Source organism: Notamacropus eugenii, chromosome 1, assembly GCF_028372415.1.
Source record: "Notamacropus eugenii isolate mMacEug1 chromosome 1, mMacEug1.pri_v2, whole genome shotgun sequence".
Classification (NCBI taxonomy): Eukaryota; Metazoa; Chordata; class Mammalia; order Diprotodontia; family Macropodidae; genus Notamacropus; species Notamacropus eugenii.
Window position 1 is genome coordinate 695,382,734 of NC_092872.1, and position 13,756 is coordinate 695,396,489.

Below are 13,756 nucleotides of genomic sequence, written 5' to 3' on the forward strand. Positions count from 1 at the left end.
GGAGCGCCAGGTGCCCACGGGCGGGCACGGCGGCGGGCGGAGTGCGAAGGGCGAGGAGCTCAAGGGAAGCGGCGGCCCAACAGCTCCGGCCGGGCTGGGCCGGGCAGGGCCGGGCAGGGCCGGGGTGGGCCCGGTGGGGCAGCTAACTCCTCCAGTCAACTTTGTTCCGGCTTCTTCGAAAGCCGAGTCGAGCCCTGCGGGAGGAGGCGGGGCCGGCTGGGAGCGGGAGGGAGGCGGCCCGGCGGGCGGGCTGGGGCACAGGGCCGGGGGCGGGCTCGGCCACCAGCTCCCAAGCTGGGAGGGGAGGGGAGGCAGGGGAAGGGGAGGGGGCACCTGCCCGGCCTCGGCCCGCCCGCGGGGGGCTGGGGGGGAGGGGAGGCGTCGGCGGCCGCCCGAGTGGGGGGTCGGGTGGCCCGGGCCGCTCCGCCCCTCGGCCCCGCCCCCTCTGTCCTTTATAAAGCTCTGGGGGAGCGGACGAGGGCGAGTTGAGAGAGGGAGTGAGTCCTGCCGCCCGGCTGGACCCCTCCGGCCCGCGGTCCTCCCTCCCTCCCTCCCTCTCTCTCCGCCTCGCCCTCGCTCCCTCTCTCCCTTTCTCTGTCCCTCTTCCCCGTGCTGCTCGGACCCGACCCGCCCCCGGGCCATGGAGCGCTGGCCCTACGGCTGTGCGTGGCTCCTAGTGGCCGGCCGGGCGCTGCTCCAGATGCTCCGCTCGGACCTGCGCCTGAGTCGCGCGCTCCTTGGGGCCCTGGCGCTGCTAGCCCTGCTGGACTGGCTGTGTCGCCGCCTGCTGCCCACGCTGCCCGGGGTGGCCGTGGTGGCCGGCGCGGGCTGGCTCGTGTTGTCCCGCCTGGCTCGGCGGCCCAGGCTGCCCGTGGCAGGGAAGGTGGTCTTCATCACTGGTGAGTGGGAGGCGGAGGAGTGGGTGTGGCACTCTGGGGCGCGGGGTGTCCTCCCTCTCCACACTGGACCAGGGAGTAGCCAAGTGGATACGTCCCAGGAGGGGCCAGAGCGAGGAGGGGAAACTAACTACTTGGGGAGGGGGCGGGGAAGACAGTATGGTGTCTTGGAAATTTGGAGTCAGAACTCCTGGGTTCTAATCCTAAACTTTGTTACTTAAGTAGGTGTGAACTTGGGCGAGGCACGACACCTGTTTGTGCCTCACTTTCCTCATTTGTAAGGTAAGAAGGTTAAAATAGATGACTCAGAGGTCCTTGTCAGATCTAAAGACTATGATCCTAATACTTCTCCTAGACCAGTGGGCACAGCTCACCAGAAGTGACTAAAGCTACTCTGCCTCTGTCCCTGGAGCAGAGATATGCCACTCCACTCAGTGTCCTTGGATCTCTACCCTACTTGCAGAGGGTAGACTGGACAGTGATTGAAGTGCTTTGGTTACAGAGCCTGTTGTCTAGTGAGGGGAGGCTGAGACATGGTGAGTGCCTTATGCCAAGCTTTCTGCTCTGTTTTGGTGGACCCTGAGACTGCCACTGGGTGGGGTGGATTTTGGGGGAGGGTCTAGTTTCAATCCCAGAAAGGAGGCAGTCCCAACACTCAGGGTCTTGGTAGGGCATGGGACCAGGGACATCTCTTTATTTGGTGGTGCCCATGATCAAGAAGAATGTTGGTGGTGGTGGGGTGCCCTCTGAATCAGAAGATGGTTGCATGTCACTGTTATTGCTCCCAGGCTAACAAAAATGAAGGAAACTACGGGAAACTAAGTTAGTGGAAATGATATTGGAATTGGAGTCAGCACTTTGCTGTTTACCACCCATGTGTAACCTTCAGCATCTCACTTCCCTTCACTGGGATCCAGTTTCCTCATCTGTAAAATGAGGGGTTGGCCTCTACAGTTTCTGCTGCTTGAATATAGTACGAGCTCACACAAGGGACTTCTTGTCTCCTGGCATTTTTGGAATGGCATGAGTCTGTTAGATGTTGTCCAGAATTGAAACTCTTCCAGGCAAACTGGGACAGATGGGAAGGGTTGCAGCTGGAAGGAACCTTAGGACATCGAATGGTAAAGCTGGATGACTCTTGGAAGTCAGCTCATCCAACCCCTTCATTCAATGACCTATGGGAAGAGAAGGGGAGACAAGGGATCAGTGTATGACTACGGGAGTGAGGAGGGCTCTTGGCTTGAGGTTACTCCTGCCTGGCACATGGGGCATGACTAACACCCTCTGACCCCTGCCAGACCGCCAAAGACACTTTATGTCATGTTCACACCATCGGACAGGATTAGGTGCTGTTTCTTCTGCTCTCTGGGGTGCTCTGACTTCTTAGGAAGTGAGGTGTGAGGGGGAGGTAGAGGGCAGATTCAAGGTGGGGAAAGCAGAAGAATTAGTGATGTCTTGGGACAGATCTCTCTTCCCTTCCCTGGGCTTTTGGATCTGACAGTGAGAAAGCTGATGGCTCATAGGATCTGAAGCATCACCAATAATGGAAAGAAATGACTTGCTCTGGATCACTTGAGTTTTTTGGTGGAAGGTGGGATGCAAACCCAGATTCTCTGACTAGATCGGAGGCTGCTGGTACCCAGACTTAAGAGGAGTGAGTGCATCTGAGATGACAGCTGCAGATTTCTCGGTTATCTCTGTGATACTTTATCATGGGTGAGGGCTGAGGAACAGTGAAGAGATGGGTCAGGGATTTGTGTGGGAGAAGCAAGAATTGTATCTCAAACGCCGGGGCCATCATGGGCAGTGTCTGTGGCCAAGACTGGGCAAAAGCCCCAGGGAAGAGGTTGAGCAGGGGGCTCAGGTGCCTCCTAGGCTCTGGGCTGAGCTTCCTTTGTTTGGAGATGGGAATAAATCTATCAGCAGAAAAGGGGGTGGGGAGTAGACACTGAAGAGGGCCCAAGGGACTTTTCCTCTTCCTGCCAGACTGGCACTGCTTCCCAGTCCCCCGGGAGTAGTAAGGGGGACCAACTCACAATGCCCCCCATCCAGTTTCCTTGGCTAGTATGGGGTGGGGGAAGATGATAAAGAAGGGAGCTTCTCCAGGTGGCCTAAGACCCCTGGGCAAGGAGGCTGTTTCTCCACTTCAGGTGCTTCCTGATCTGCCAGCTGCCCTCCTCTGCTTCCTGGATACCTTCTCCAGTGACTCAGCCCTGAGTGGGGCAGGGGACATTTGGTCTGTTGTGAGTGGAAGAAGGGAGCCATGTTGTATAAGTGGAAAGAGCATTGTGCTTAGAGTCAGAGATGGGTTCAAATTCATACTCTCTGGACATCGGTTTATAGAACGAATGACCACAGTCCCCTTCGTTGGATGATTTCTAAGGTCCATTCTGTCCATAAATCTTATGATGAAAATAAGCAGTAAGGATATTGGGTTATAGTTGAAGGTTTTAGGAGGAGAGAAATATCCAATAAAGTTGAAAAAGAACAGAATGTGGACAGCCCTGAAAGCCAGGCAAAGAGATTTGGACTTTTTTGAGCAGAGTCCTGAGAATATAATGTTAGCTCACTAAGGACAAGGACCATTATTAATTTGTTTTTGCATTCTCAGCACCAAGCATAGTACCTTTGTACACAGTAGGCACTTAATAAATGTTTATTAATTGAATGGAAATGAAGGTCAATGTGCTCTGGAATAGATTTGGGAGAAAAGGAGGCTGGAGGCAGGGGTGCTGGTAAGGAGTCTAAGGTCTTAAGGTTTAGAGCAGTCCTAAAAGGGTGCCTTGCTAAGTAGTGAGTTTCTTATCAAGGGAGACACTTAAGTAGAGAGGCTGACTGCTTGTTGAGGATGTAGTAAAGGGACTTATTCAGGAAAAATTTCTGATGTCCCTTCTACCTCAACATTGCTGGATGCTAGTAGCCTCTTCTGGGCTACAGCAGGAGGGAGGTGAGTGATACAGAAGAAGCAGTGAGGAGGAAGAGTCTGCAAACTTGAAAGAACTTGGTGGACTGAGGCAGAGATGTTGACCTCCAGAAACTGTGGCTTAGCTAGAGCTCCAATAAGATCAGCATAAGTTGCCTGCTTCTAGTGAGCTAGCCCTGAAGGGTACTGAGCTCCCCTTCCTTGGACTCCATTCCTATGGGATCTCCAGCACCAATTCTGAATCCTACTTTTATACGAAATTATTTTTATTATTGCATTAGATATTTTCCAATTACATGTAAGAATGTCTTAATAATCATTTAAAAACTGTTTTGAGTTCCAGATTCTCTTTTTCCCACCCCTCCCCTCACTTAAGAAGGTAGGCAATTTGATTTCAGTTACACATGTGAGGTCATGCAAAACATATTTCCATATTAGCCTTGTTGCAAAAGAAAACACAAACAAAAGAAACCAATAAAAAGAAAGATAATGAAAAGAAGTATGCATTCAATCTGCACTGAGGGTTCATCAGTTCTCCCTCTGGAGGTGGATAGTGTTTTTTTTATCATGAGTCCTTTGGAATCATCTTGGCTTATTGTCTTGATCAGGATAGCTGAGTCTTTCACAGTTGACTGAAACCTACTTTGAGAGCCTCCTGGGTAGAAACCCTACTTCAGTTTACTGGCAGCATAGTTGAGAAGTTTGCTGTTTTCCTCAAGTCTCCTTTGCTGCTACAATTAGTTTCTTCTTTGCTCAGGACTTAGCAGAGAGAGAACCTCTCCCTCAACTCCCAAACAAGACCCCCTTTCTCTGGCTCCTGTCTATCCTGCCCAGATATTCCCCAGGCTAATATGGGGTGTGGGGGAGAATGATAAAGTTTTCCTCCCATTTCCCTTTCCCCTCTTGGGGATTCAGCCCTGCATGTGGCCATTCTCACTTGTCTCTAGAACCTGGGGCTGATGTGATGTGGAGTCAGTAGATCCACCTTGGACAACATAACAGTGAAGCCATAGACACCATCTGGGGATAAAAATTGGTTATCTTCCTCACAGGGTTGCTGTGAGGAGTGTTGTACCTTATTACATTTCTGAGGGTGCCAGACAACTCTTTCAGACTCAGAGTTTGAGTGGTTGATGATTTGAAGTAGTAAAGGGGATTTTTCCAGTGGGAATTCCTTACACCAAGGACTTTGCGGTCCAAAGAAAGATCTATAGATGTAGAAAGTTTAAGAGAGAAGGCCCAGCAGGCCTGGAAAAGCCATAGGCATCTGGGAACTCATCTGATCCCTTACACAACCAGGGGACACAGTATGGAGCACCCTACCCCCTATCCTTTTCACACAATTTCCTTTTAGGTCAATGGGAAACAAGGCACTCAGGGACTCTTTGTTGTTGTTGGGTCATTTTTGGGTTGTGTCCTATTCTTTGTGACCCCATTTGGGGTTTTCTTGGCAAATATACTTGAGTGGTTTGCTATTTCCTCTCCAGCTCATTTTACAGATGAGGAAACTGAGGTAAACAGGATTAGATGACTAGCTCAAGGTTACTCAGCTAGTAAGAACCTGAGGCTGGATTTGAACTCAGGAAGATGAGTCTTCTTGACTCCAGGCTCAGCGCTCTATCTACTTTGTCACCTACCTGCCCCAGAGGGCTGTGGCCATCTCCAAATTTCTGTCTCCATGGTTCCCAGATACTGAGTATCCGAGGCAGGCTTATAGGAGTCCAAGATGAGGGAATGTAGGCTTTGGGGAGAAAGGGAGGGCCTTGGGGATGGGGATTCTGGAGCTTTGTGGTCCACGTGGGAGGAGTCCTCCCTGACACAGCATCTGGGCACTACCCTAGGCTGACATCCTACTTCCCTGCTCTGGACCTCAGTTTCCTTTTATGGCGAAAATGGACTGCATGTTTCTATGATTCCTTTCTCCCTGCTCTGTCATTTGGTTCTAAAATTCCCTCCCTGCTCGACGATGCTGATTCTATCTTCTCTGGAGGCACTTCTCCCCTTACCCCAGCTTCTGAATATGAAGATCAGTGACCAGAAAGACTTCCCCTGAGCTAAGTAATTCCTCCCCATTCTAAAGGTGAAGTGGAAGTGGGCCCAGACCTTCTTCAACCTGGGAGGAACTGTCTTTCACCATCTCAGCTGTACATCAAAGACCCATTGGCCAGGCACACAAACATCTGGCAGGGACATATTAGGTGCCAGCTGCCCCCTTTGCTCAGCCAGATAGTCGAGGAGTTAGGGGTTGGGGAGAGGGCATCAATTTGAGGTGGGATCATGAACTGGGGGGTCACAGGAGGCCTCTAGCCCCATTTTCCCTTTTGGGTAGGAGGGACTGACTACCAGGGAAGCAAGAGTGGTCTCTCCAGAGGAAAGCTGTTCCATCTACATCCTTGTTCCCCTGCCTCTCCCCTTGCAAGACAGCTTGCAGTCTTTTCCAGACACACACGTGTTCACTCCTACATGGATATTTAGGCAGAAACATTTGGATGGGAACACTTCAGGCTAGTGTGCAGAAAGGCACACGGCCCCACCTGCATACATGGAGGTAGAAGGGTGCTGTGGAAAGAACTCTGGTTGGCCCTGGCTTTGAATCTCATCTCCACTACTTACTACCAGTGTGACCTTGGGTTTTACTTACCCTTCTGGGCCTCGGTTCCCCTCTCTTTAAAATGAGGCAGGGACCAGATGACCTCCAAGGTCCCTTCTAGTTCCAAATCTATGTTCCTGCATACTCATGTGCCTAGAAATGCAGACAGTGGCGTCCTGCAACCTGTGTCTCGATATGGGAACACTTGCCCAGAAATAACGCCCAAAGCCAGAGTTTGAACACAGATACTATGCCAACATGTGAACTGAGACCCGAACACAGAAGAATACACGGACAAACACATTTTCCCATGCATGTGGACAGACGGAGGCAGTGACGGGCCCACGTGAACCTTATCCACGCACATACACACAGACACAGACAGACAGATAGACACACACGCAACACACACACAGCGGGGCCACCGCAGGAGCACCGCAGGTTCCCAGGGGGCGGGGGTGGCAGTCCCGCACGCCAGCCGGGCCCCAGACAAAGCTCTGGGTAACCCTCAGCCAGGCTTTGTTCTCCCGAGGTAACGGGAGGGGGGCGGGGCCGGGAGCCAGACGGGAGGAGGGGCCAGACTGGGGTGGCGGGAGGCAGAGAGGGGCGGGTCTGACAGGGCCAAGTCGGGAGCGGGGTCAAAGCTGAAAGGTTTTAGACCAGCCAGAAGGGAAAGGGGGCGGGGACCCCAGGTGGGACTGAGACCCGCCGCCTCCCCAACCAGAACCCCTCTGGGCCAGTTCCAAAAATGGGACACATTCCTTTCTCAGATCTAAAGAGCCCCCCTCTACCATGTCCATCCGTACTCCTCCCCCCTCCTCTTCCTTCTTCCTCCTCTTTCTTGCTGGCTATCCTTGCGCCTTCTTTCCCCTCCCTCCCTTCCTCCGTCCCGGCCAAATCCCGGGCTGGACATCGGCCCAGAGAGGCCCCTTAGGACTCAGCCGGGACCAGCTGGACCAGAGCAGGCAACCAAAGAGACCAGGCCCAAGACCCATGCTCCTACCTCAGCCCCGGGGAGGAGAGGTTAGGGTCTGCGGGACGCCCTGAGTGCCAGGGAGTGGCGAGAATGGGCAGACTGGGCGCCTCTGAAGAATTCATTCATAGAATTTCCGTAGGGAGAGAAATTGATAGACCATCTCAGGTTTAACCACCTCATCTTACAGACAGAGGAAATTGAGGCTCTGAAAAGTACCTCCTTCAGGGGCACTCTGGCTGGTCCCACGTTTGCAGAGTGGAGATTCAGACCTAGGTCTTCTGTTCTTGTCCGTGGTTTTCGAAGAGGAGCAATGACATCACAGGTCCTCTGACTCCACCACAAAGTAACTCTGGCTGAGGTGGTGAAGGCATGACAGGGGATAGTGGGCAAGAAGGCTGAAGAGGTAGGTTGTGGTCAGACTGGGGAAGCTTAAATGCATAGCTTAAATCATTGCACTTTATCCTGTGGGTAGCAGGGAACTACAGGTTCTGAGCAGGAACTGTGCATTAGGAAGGTTCAACAAGCATTTATTTAGCATCTTTGTTCCAGGCATTGTCCTAGGTGCTAGGGGAGAAAAGACACTGGGAGAATAATTTGGCAGCTTGTTCTGAATACATCAGGACAGGAAGACCAATTAGGAGGCAATTACGTAAGTTCAGCCAAAGATAACCGGAGTCTGAAGTAGGGTCTAGCACTTGGTGGGGGAGGAGGGTGTGTGTGTATGTGTGTGTGTGTGTGTGTGTGTGTATGGAGGTACAAATAAATGGATGTTGAGTTGCTGAATTGTATAGTATATGCAGAAACTCTTGTGTGTGTGTGCTCTCAGTCCTAATCAGCTTGGCCAGGCTTTGTCTCTGGGCACCATGGATGTTATACCTGACCAGAATGGGCTCTTCTGGGGAGAAGGGACACAGTGGGGACCTACAAGAGTGGCTGCTCCTTTGGTCAGGAACCATGGAGAGTGCTTTGGGGAAGGACCCAGTGGTTTGGGGGTAGCACTGTGGCTCCTGAAGTCTCCACTGTAGTCTCCCACTTCCCTGGCCATGGACATGAAGGTGAGGGAGATGTAGGGGGAACAGAGGGTGGCACAGAGAGCTATGGTTGCAGTTGTTTCCTTGACTCCAGGGTCCCCGGGGAAGGGTGTTAGCAGGGTTGCTTGGAAGGGTTCCACCAATCACTTGTTGATTTTATAGTAAGTGCCTTCCCTCCTCCCTGCCAAGACCTCTTCCTCTCTGTTGCCCCATCATGCCCTGATTTTGGCTACCAAGGTGAAGCATGAGGTATTCATAATGCCCAGGTCTCCTTTGGCTACAGGATGACTGGGCTAGTGCTGGAGGGAAGACATCATTTCCTGGGGACAGTGTTATGCAAAGACAGGAGCACTGAGGTGGAAGTCAGCTGTAATAGATTCTACTACTAGTATAGACCCTTTTCTTGTAGCTCAGTTTCTGCATCTGTAAAATAAGGGATAGATGATGTCTAAGGTCCCTTCCAGCTTTGAGTTGCCACTGGATTAAACAAAAAGACCTTATTAAGTATCTAATGTGCCAGACACTATACTGGGCATTGGGTGATCCAAAAAAGTCTGTCAGTGAAGTGATTTGTCCAGGGCCACAGTATGATGTTAACTCAGGTCTTCCTGACTCCAGGCCTGGCATTCTATCCACTGGAACACCAGCTGCCAACATGTTCATAGATAAATGAATGCAACACAAAAAATTCAAAATAAAAAATTTTGGTGGAGGTGGGGGAGAATTCAGGCAGCTGAGGGTATCAGAAAAGTGGTCCTGGAAGGGAGCTTTGAGGGAAACTCAGGTAAGGACAGAGGGCATTCCAGGAAGGAGCCATAACTTATGCAAGTCATGGAGGGTGGAGCTGGAATGCCATATACTGGGAACAGCAAGGAGGAGCAAGGGGAGGAATGTTGGAGCTTTAAGTGCCAAGCAGAGGACCTAAGGCATTAAGGAGTCACCCAAGTGGGGGAGTTGACATGGTCACATCTGTGCTTCAGGAATTTCAGTTTGGTAGTTGTGGGAGTTTGGCCACAGCAGCAGTGGATAAAAGCACTGGGTCTGGAGGCAGGAAGACCTGAGTTCAAGTTTAGCCTCAGACACCTACTAGCTGTGTAACCCTGGGCAAGTCATGTCACCACTGCCTGCCTCAGTTTCCCCATCTGTAAAATGGGAATAAAAGTAGAACCTATCTCCCAGGATGGTTGTGAGGATTAAGTGAAATGTTTGTAAAGTGCTTTGCAAACCTTTGAGTGTTCCATAAATAGTACCTTTTACTTCATGGAAGATAGGTTTGGACGGGAGCCAGTGGAAGCCCACACCACTATACAAACCCAGAATGCCAGAGGCTGCTGGCTCTGTCCCTTTGGCTAATAATTTCTTCCTTGCCCCACAGGTTGTGACTCTGGCTTCGGGAAGGAGACAGCCAAAAGGCTGGATGCCATGGGCTTCACTGTGCTGGCCACGGTATTGGAGCCAGAGGGTAGAGGGGCCCAGGAGCTTCGGGCCTCTTGCTCTTCCCGCCTGACCCTATTGCAGATGGATCTGACCAAACCTGGGGACATCACCCGAGCCCTGGAACTTGCCAAGGCCCAAACTGCCAGCTCTGGTCAGTCTTCCTCTTTAGGGACCTTGGGAAAAAAGAAAATGGGGAGGTGGGGAGGAAGGGTCAAGCCAAGGAGAGGAAGGGGTCAGGAGTGGGTTCATCAGGGGAAGGGGCTTAATCAAGGAATGTTGAACCAGTCAATCAACCAGCATTCATGAAATACCTACTAGGAGCTGGGTACCTGTGCTGAGTGATGGGGATTCAAATACAACAGTGAGACGGTCCCTACCTTCAAAGAGCTTGCCCTTTCCTTGGGGGGAGGAGGTACAGTATGTTCACAGATGAAGCAAATGCAGGATATTTACAAAATAAATGCAAAGGACTTGGGGGAGGGGGCACTCACAACTAAAGCAATCAGGGAAGGCCTCTTGAATGACTTTAACTCAGCCTGGAAGGAGTTTTGGGTTCCAAGAATTGGAGGTAAAGAGGGAAAACATTCCAGGCAGGGAACATAGCCTCTGCAAAGGAATGGAAGAAGGAAGTAGAAGAGCAAATAGACCAATTTGGCTAAACTGAAGTCTAAGAAGGGGGGTAATATACAGGGTGTTCCAAAAGGCTTAGTGTAGCCTTCGGCTCTTAAACCTTAAAACTGGCCTAAGATTTTTCGGATGTCCTGGAAAGATGGACTAAAAGTAGCCCATGAAGGACTTTAAATGCCAAATGGAGGAGCTTATGTCTGATCTAGAAGCAATGGAGAGTCATCAGTGGTTCTTGAGCAAGGGAGTGACATGATCAGATTCAAGCTGTATGAATATTAATTAGGTAGCTATGTGGAGGTTGGACGTGAAAGCAGGGAGACCAATTAGGAAGCTTTTGTAATAGTCGAGGTGAGAAGAGAGAGGTTATAGGACCCCCTGAACTAGGATGGTTGTAGTGTGTCTGGAGAGAAGGGGACAGATTCCAGAGATGCTGAGGAGGCAGATTAAACAGCACCAGACAATTGATTGGATACGGGATGTGAGGGAGAGGGAGTAGGAGAACTGGGAGGTCATGAACCTGAGTGACTGCAAGATTAATAGTGAAACCAGAGAAGTGGCTTTGAGGGGAAGATAAGAATTCTGTCTTGGACGGTGTTTAGTTGGAGATGCCTATGGGACACCGTGTGTGTGTGTGTGTGTGTGTGTGTGTGTGTGTGTGTGTGTGTGTGTGTGTGTGTGTGTGTGTGTGTGTGTGTGTGTGTGTGTGTGTGTGTGTGCGCGCGCGCCCTCTTGACTCTAGAGGATAAGGGGGAGTAGGATCCAGCCCGGGAAGGGAAGAGGTCGAGGGCTGGAGCTGGGGATCAGGAGGATGTGAGGTGGGGGAGGGTAAGAGCCCAGGGACAGAGGCTGGACCGGCCATGACCCTCTCTCCTACGGTCCAGGGCTCTGGGGACTAGTGAACAACGCCGGCTACAATGACATAGTGGCCGACGTGGAGCTGTCCCCAGTGGCCACCTTCCGCAGCTGCATGGAGATCAACTTCTTTGGGGCTCTGGAGCTGACCAAAGGGCTGCTGCCGCTGCTGCGTCGCTCCCGAGGCCGTATTGTCACCGTGGGCAGCCCGGCAGGTGAGGGAGGGTCACCAGGGCTAGGGACCATGGCTTGGGTGAGAGGGTTAACTCAGCATCGGCTGTGCCCAGCCCAGGGGTTCCGGAGCTGGCGGGGGAGGCGAGGCAGATGTGCCAGTCTCAGGATGGTGTGCTCCCGTGTCTTCCCACCAGGAGACATGCCGTATCCTTGCCTGGCCGCCTACGGGGCGTCCAAGGCGGCAATGGCTTTGATCATGGACACATGCCGCAGCGAGCTCCTTCCCTGGGGGGTGAAGGTCAGCGTTATCCAGCCCGGATGCTTCAAGACAGGTGCGGGTCTCGGGACTGGGAGGTTGAAGACGGGGAGCCTAGGCTTTCAGGGGCCACTCCCCGAGGGGAGGGCGTCAGATACGCTGGGGGTGGAGTTTGGGAGGTGTAGGGTACCCGAGCTGGAGCTGGTGGAGTCAACTAGGCGGAGGCTGAGGACCCCTTCCCCCTTTTCATAGGCACCGAAACAGAGGTCTCAGGTCGGATGAGTTCACTGCTTGTTGGGCCCAGACCTCGATCTGTGCTGGGGACAGGGTTGGACGGGGGCACCTTGGAGGTCCTTCAGGTGGGGTGACTCTGGGCTTGGGTGGGAGAGGTCGGGTGCGCGAGTCCAGTCCAACCCCCGCTGCGGCTCCTGCAGCGCCCATGGAGGATCCCGGCCTCTGGGAGCAGCGGAAGCGGCTGCTTGTGGCCAGCCTGCCCGGGGAGCTTCTGCAGGCCTACGGAGAGGACTACATCGAGCACATGCACGGCCAGTTTCTGCGCTCCATGCGTTTGGCCGTGCCCGACCTGAGCCCTGTGGTGGAGGCCATCACGGACGCCCTGCTGGCTGCTCGGCCCCAGCGCCGCTACTACCCTGGCCGGGGGCTGGCGCTCATGTACTTCATTCACTACTACCTCCCCGAGGGCCTTCGACGCCGCTTCCTGCAGGAGTTTTTTATCAACCACTCACTGCCCCGGGCCCTGCGGCCCCCGGCCCCCAACCAGACCCAGACCACGTCCCAGTGAGCCGGGCACAGTGCCCAGGGCCCCCGCTGGGGAACCACCTGCCCAGGACTCAGTGGGGGGTGGGGGGGGGACGAGGACAAGTGAGAGAGCTCTGGACTGGGAAGTCAGAAGATCGGGGTTGGGCTCTCAGCTTTGCTCCTGACTACCCGTGTGACCTTGGGCACATCATTTCCCGCTTGGAACAGTTTCCTTTTAACAAAAGGTGCCGGTTTGTATTAAAAGATTTCGAGGGTCCCTTCCAACTCCAAATCCTTTGATCTCATGACTCAGCGTGTGGGCTCGACCCAGGGTAAATCTAGATGTTGCCTTGCCCTCTGCTGAGTGGCCCTTTCTTCCCTACAAAGCCCTCAGAAGAACTGTTGGGGGGGAGGGGGCGAAAGATGGGGTCTCTCCTACCCATAAAGGGCTGTGCCTGGTATAATCTCAGTGAAAGGAATGTTCCCCAACGTGCTGGGATTTGAAGGGTTAATTCCAACCACGTCTTGGCTGGTTCAAGAATTAGAGCTGCAGGCTCAGCTGGATCCTCCCTCTATACCCCTCCACCACCTAACTGATTTGTCACTTAAAATACATAAATAAACTGGAATTTTTATTTCTCCTACAAGTGTCAGAGTACAGCCTTTCTTTTTTTATTCCTGACAATCAGGGTGAAGTGACTTGCTAATGAGTGTCTGAGGCTGGATTTGAACTCAGGTCCAATTCTGATTCCTAGCTGCCTCAAAAATCCATTTTCCGTGGTGGTGTCCTTACAAGGATCATGTCAGTGTTATCCTCTTCAGGGTTTAACAAGAGAGAGGATAGTGACTAGGGATTTACAGTACACTAACGGGGAGATGTAGGTGTGTCCTGCTTCAATTTAGGGGTTCTCCCATCCCCCCTAGCCCACAGAATTCATTAGAAAGCCTCCAGCACAGCTTGCCGACCCATGCACTTAACCAGTCAGGGGTTGTACCACAAGAGGACTGCCTTTCGGGTAGGGTCGGCGGAGTTCCCACTCTTCTGGGACAGCCTTGCACTGCACAGATAAGCCAGTGAAGAAAGATGTTGTTAGAGGGCAGTGCACAGAGCAGGCCCTTTTTACTCATCTGCCCAGATCTATGGTTTCCTCAGTTTGTAGAACTAATCAAGAAAGCTCCATTTAGGAAGGACAGCAGTTGTTGGGGGACAGTCTTAAGAAAATGGCCTGGGGCTG

General features: G+C 52.6%; 1 protein-coding gene across 1 annotated transcript; it reads left to right on the forward strand.

Annotated features, from left to right (window-relative positions):
- Window positions 1–477: 477 nt before the first annotated feature.
- HSD11B2 (hydroxysteroid 11-beta dehydrogenase 2) lies at window positions 478–13,168 on the forward strand. The gene is made up of 5 exons (XM_072636055.1): window positions 478–899; window positions 9,792–10,004; window positions 11,362–11,547; window positions 11,701–11,838; window positions 12,197–13,168. Exons 1-5 carry the CDS (start codon window positions 641–643, stop codon window positions 12,562–12,564), a joined length of 1,164 nt encoding a protein of 387 aa, XP_072492156.1. The 5' UTR covers window positions 478–640; the 3' UTR covers window positions 12,565–13,168.
- The last annotated feature ends 588 nt before the right edge of the window (window positions 13,169–13,756 follow it).

Excerpts from the sequence above, each read along its gene's own strand:
- HSD11B2 (XM_072636055.1), top strand. The coding sequence starts at position 641 with ATGGAGCGCTGGCCCTACGGCTGTGCGTGGCTCCTAGTGGCCGGCCGG. Across the intron at positions 900-9,791 it reads GAAGGTGGTCTTCATCACTG|GTTGTGACTCTGGCTTCGGG; the intron begins GTGAGTGGGAGG and ends CTTGCCCCACAG. Across the intron at positions 10,005-11,361 it reads GGCCCAAACTGCCAGCTCTG|GGCTCTGGGGACTAGTGAAC; the intron begins GTCAGTCTTCCT and ends CCTACGGTCCAG.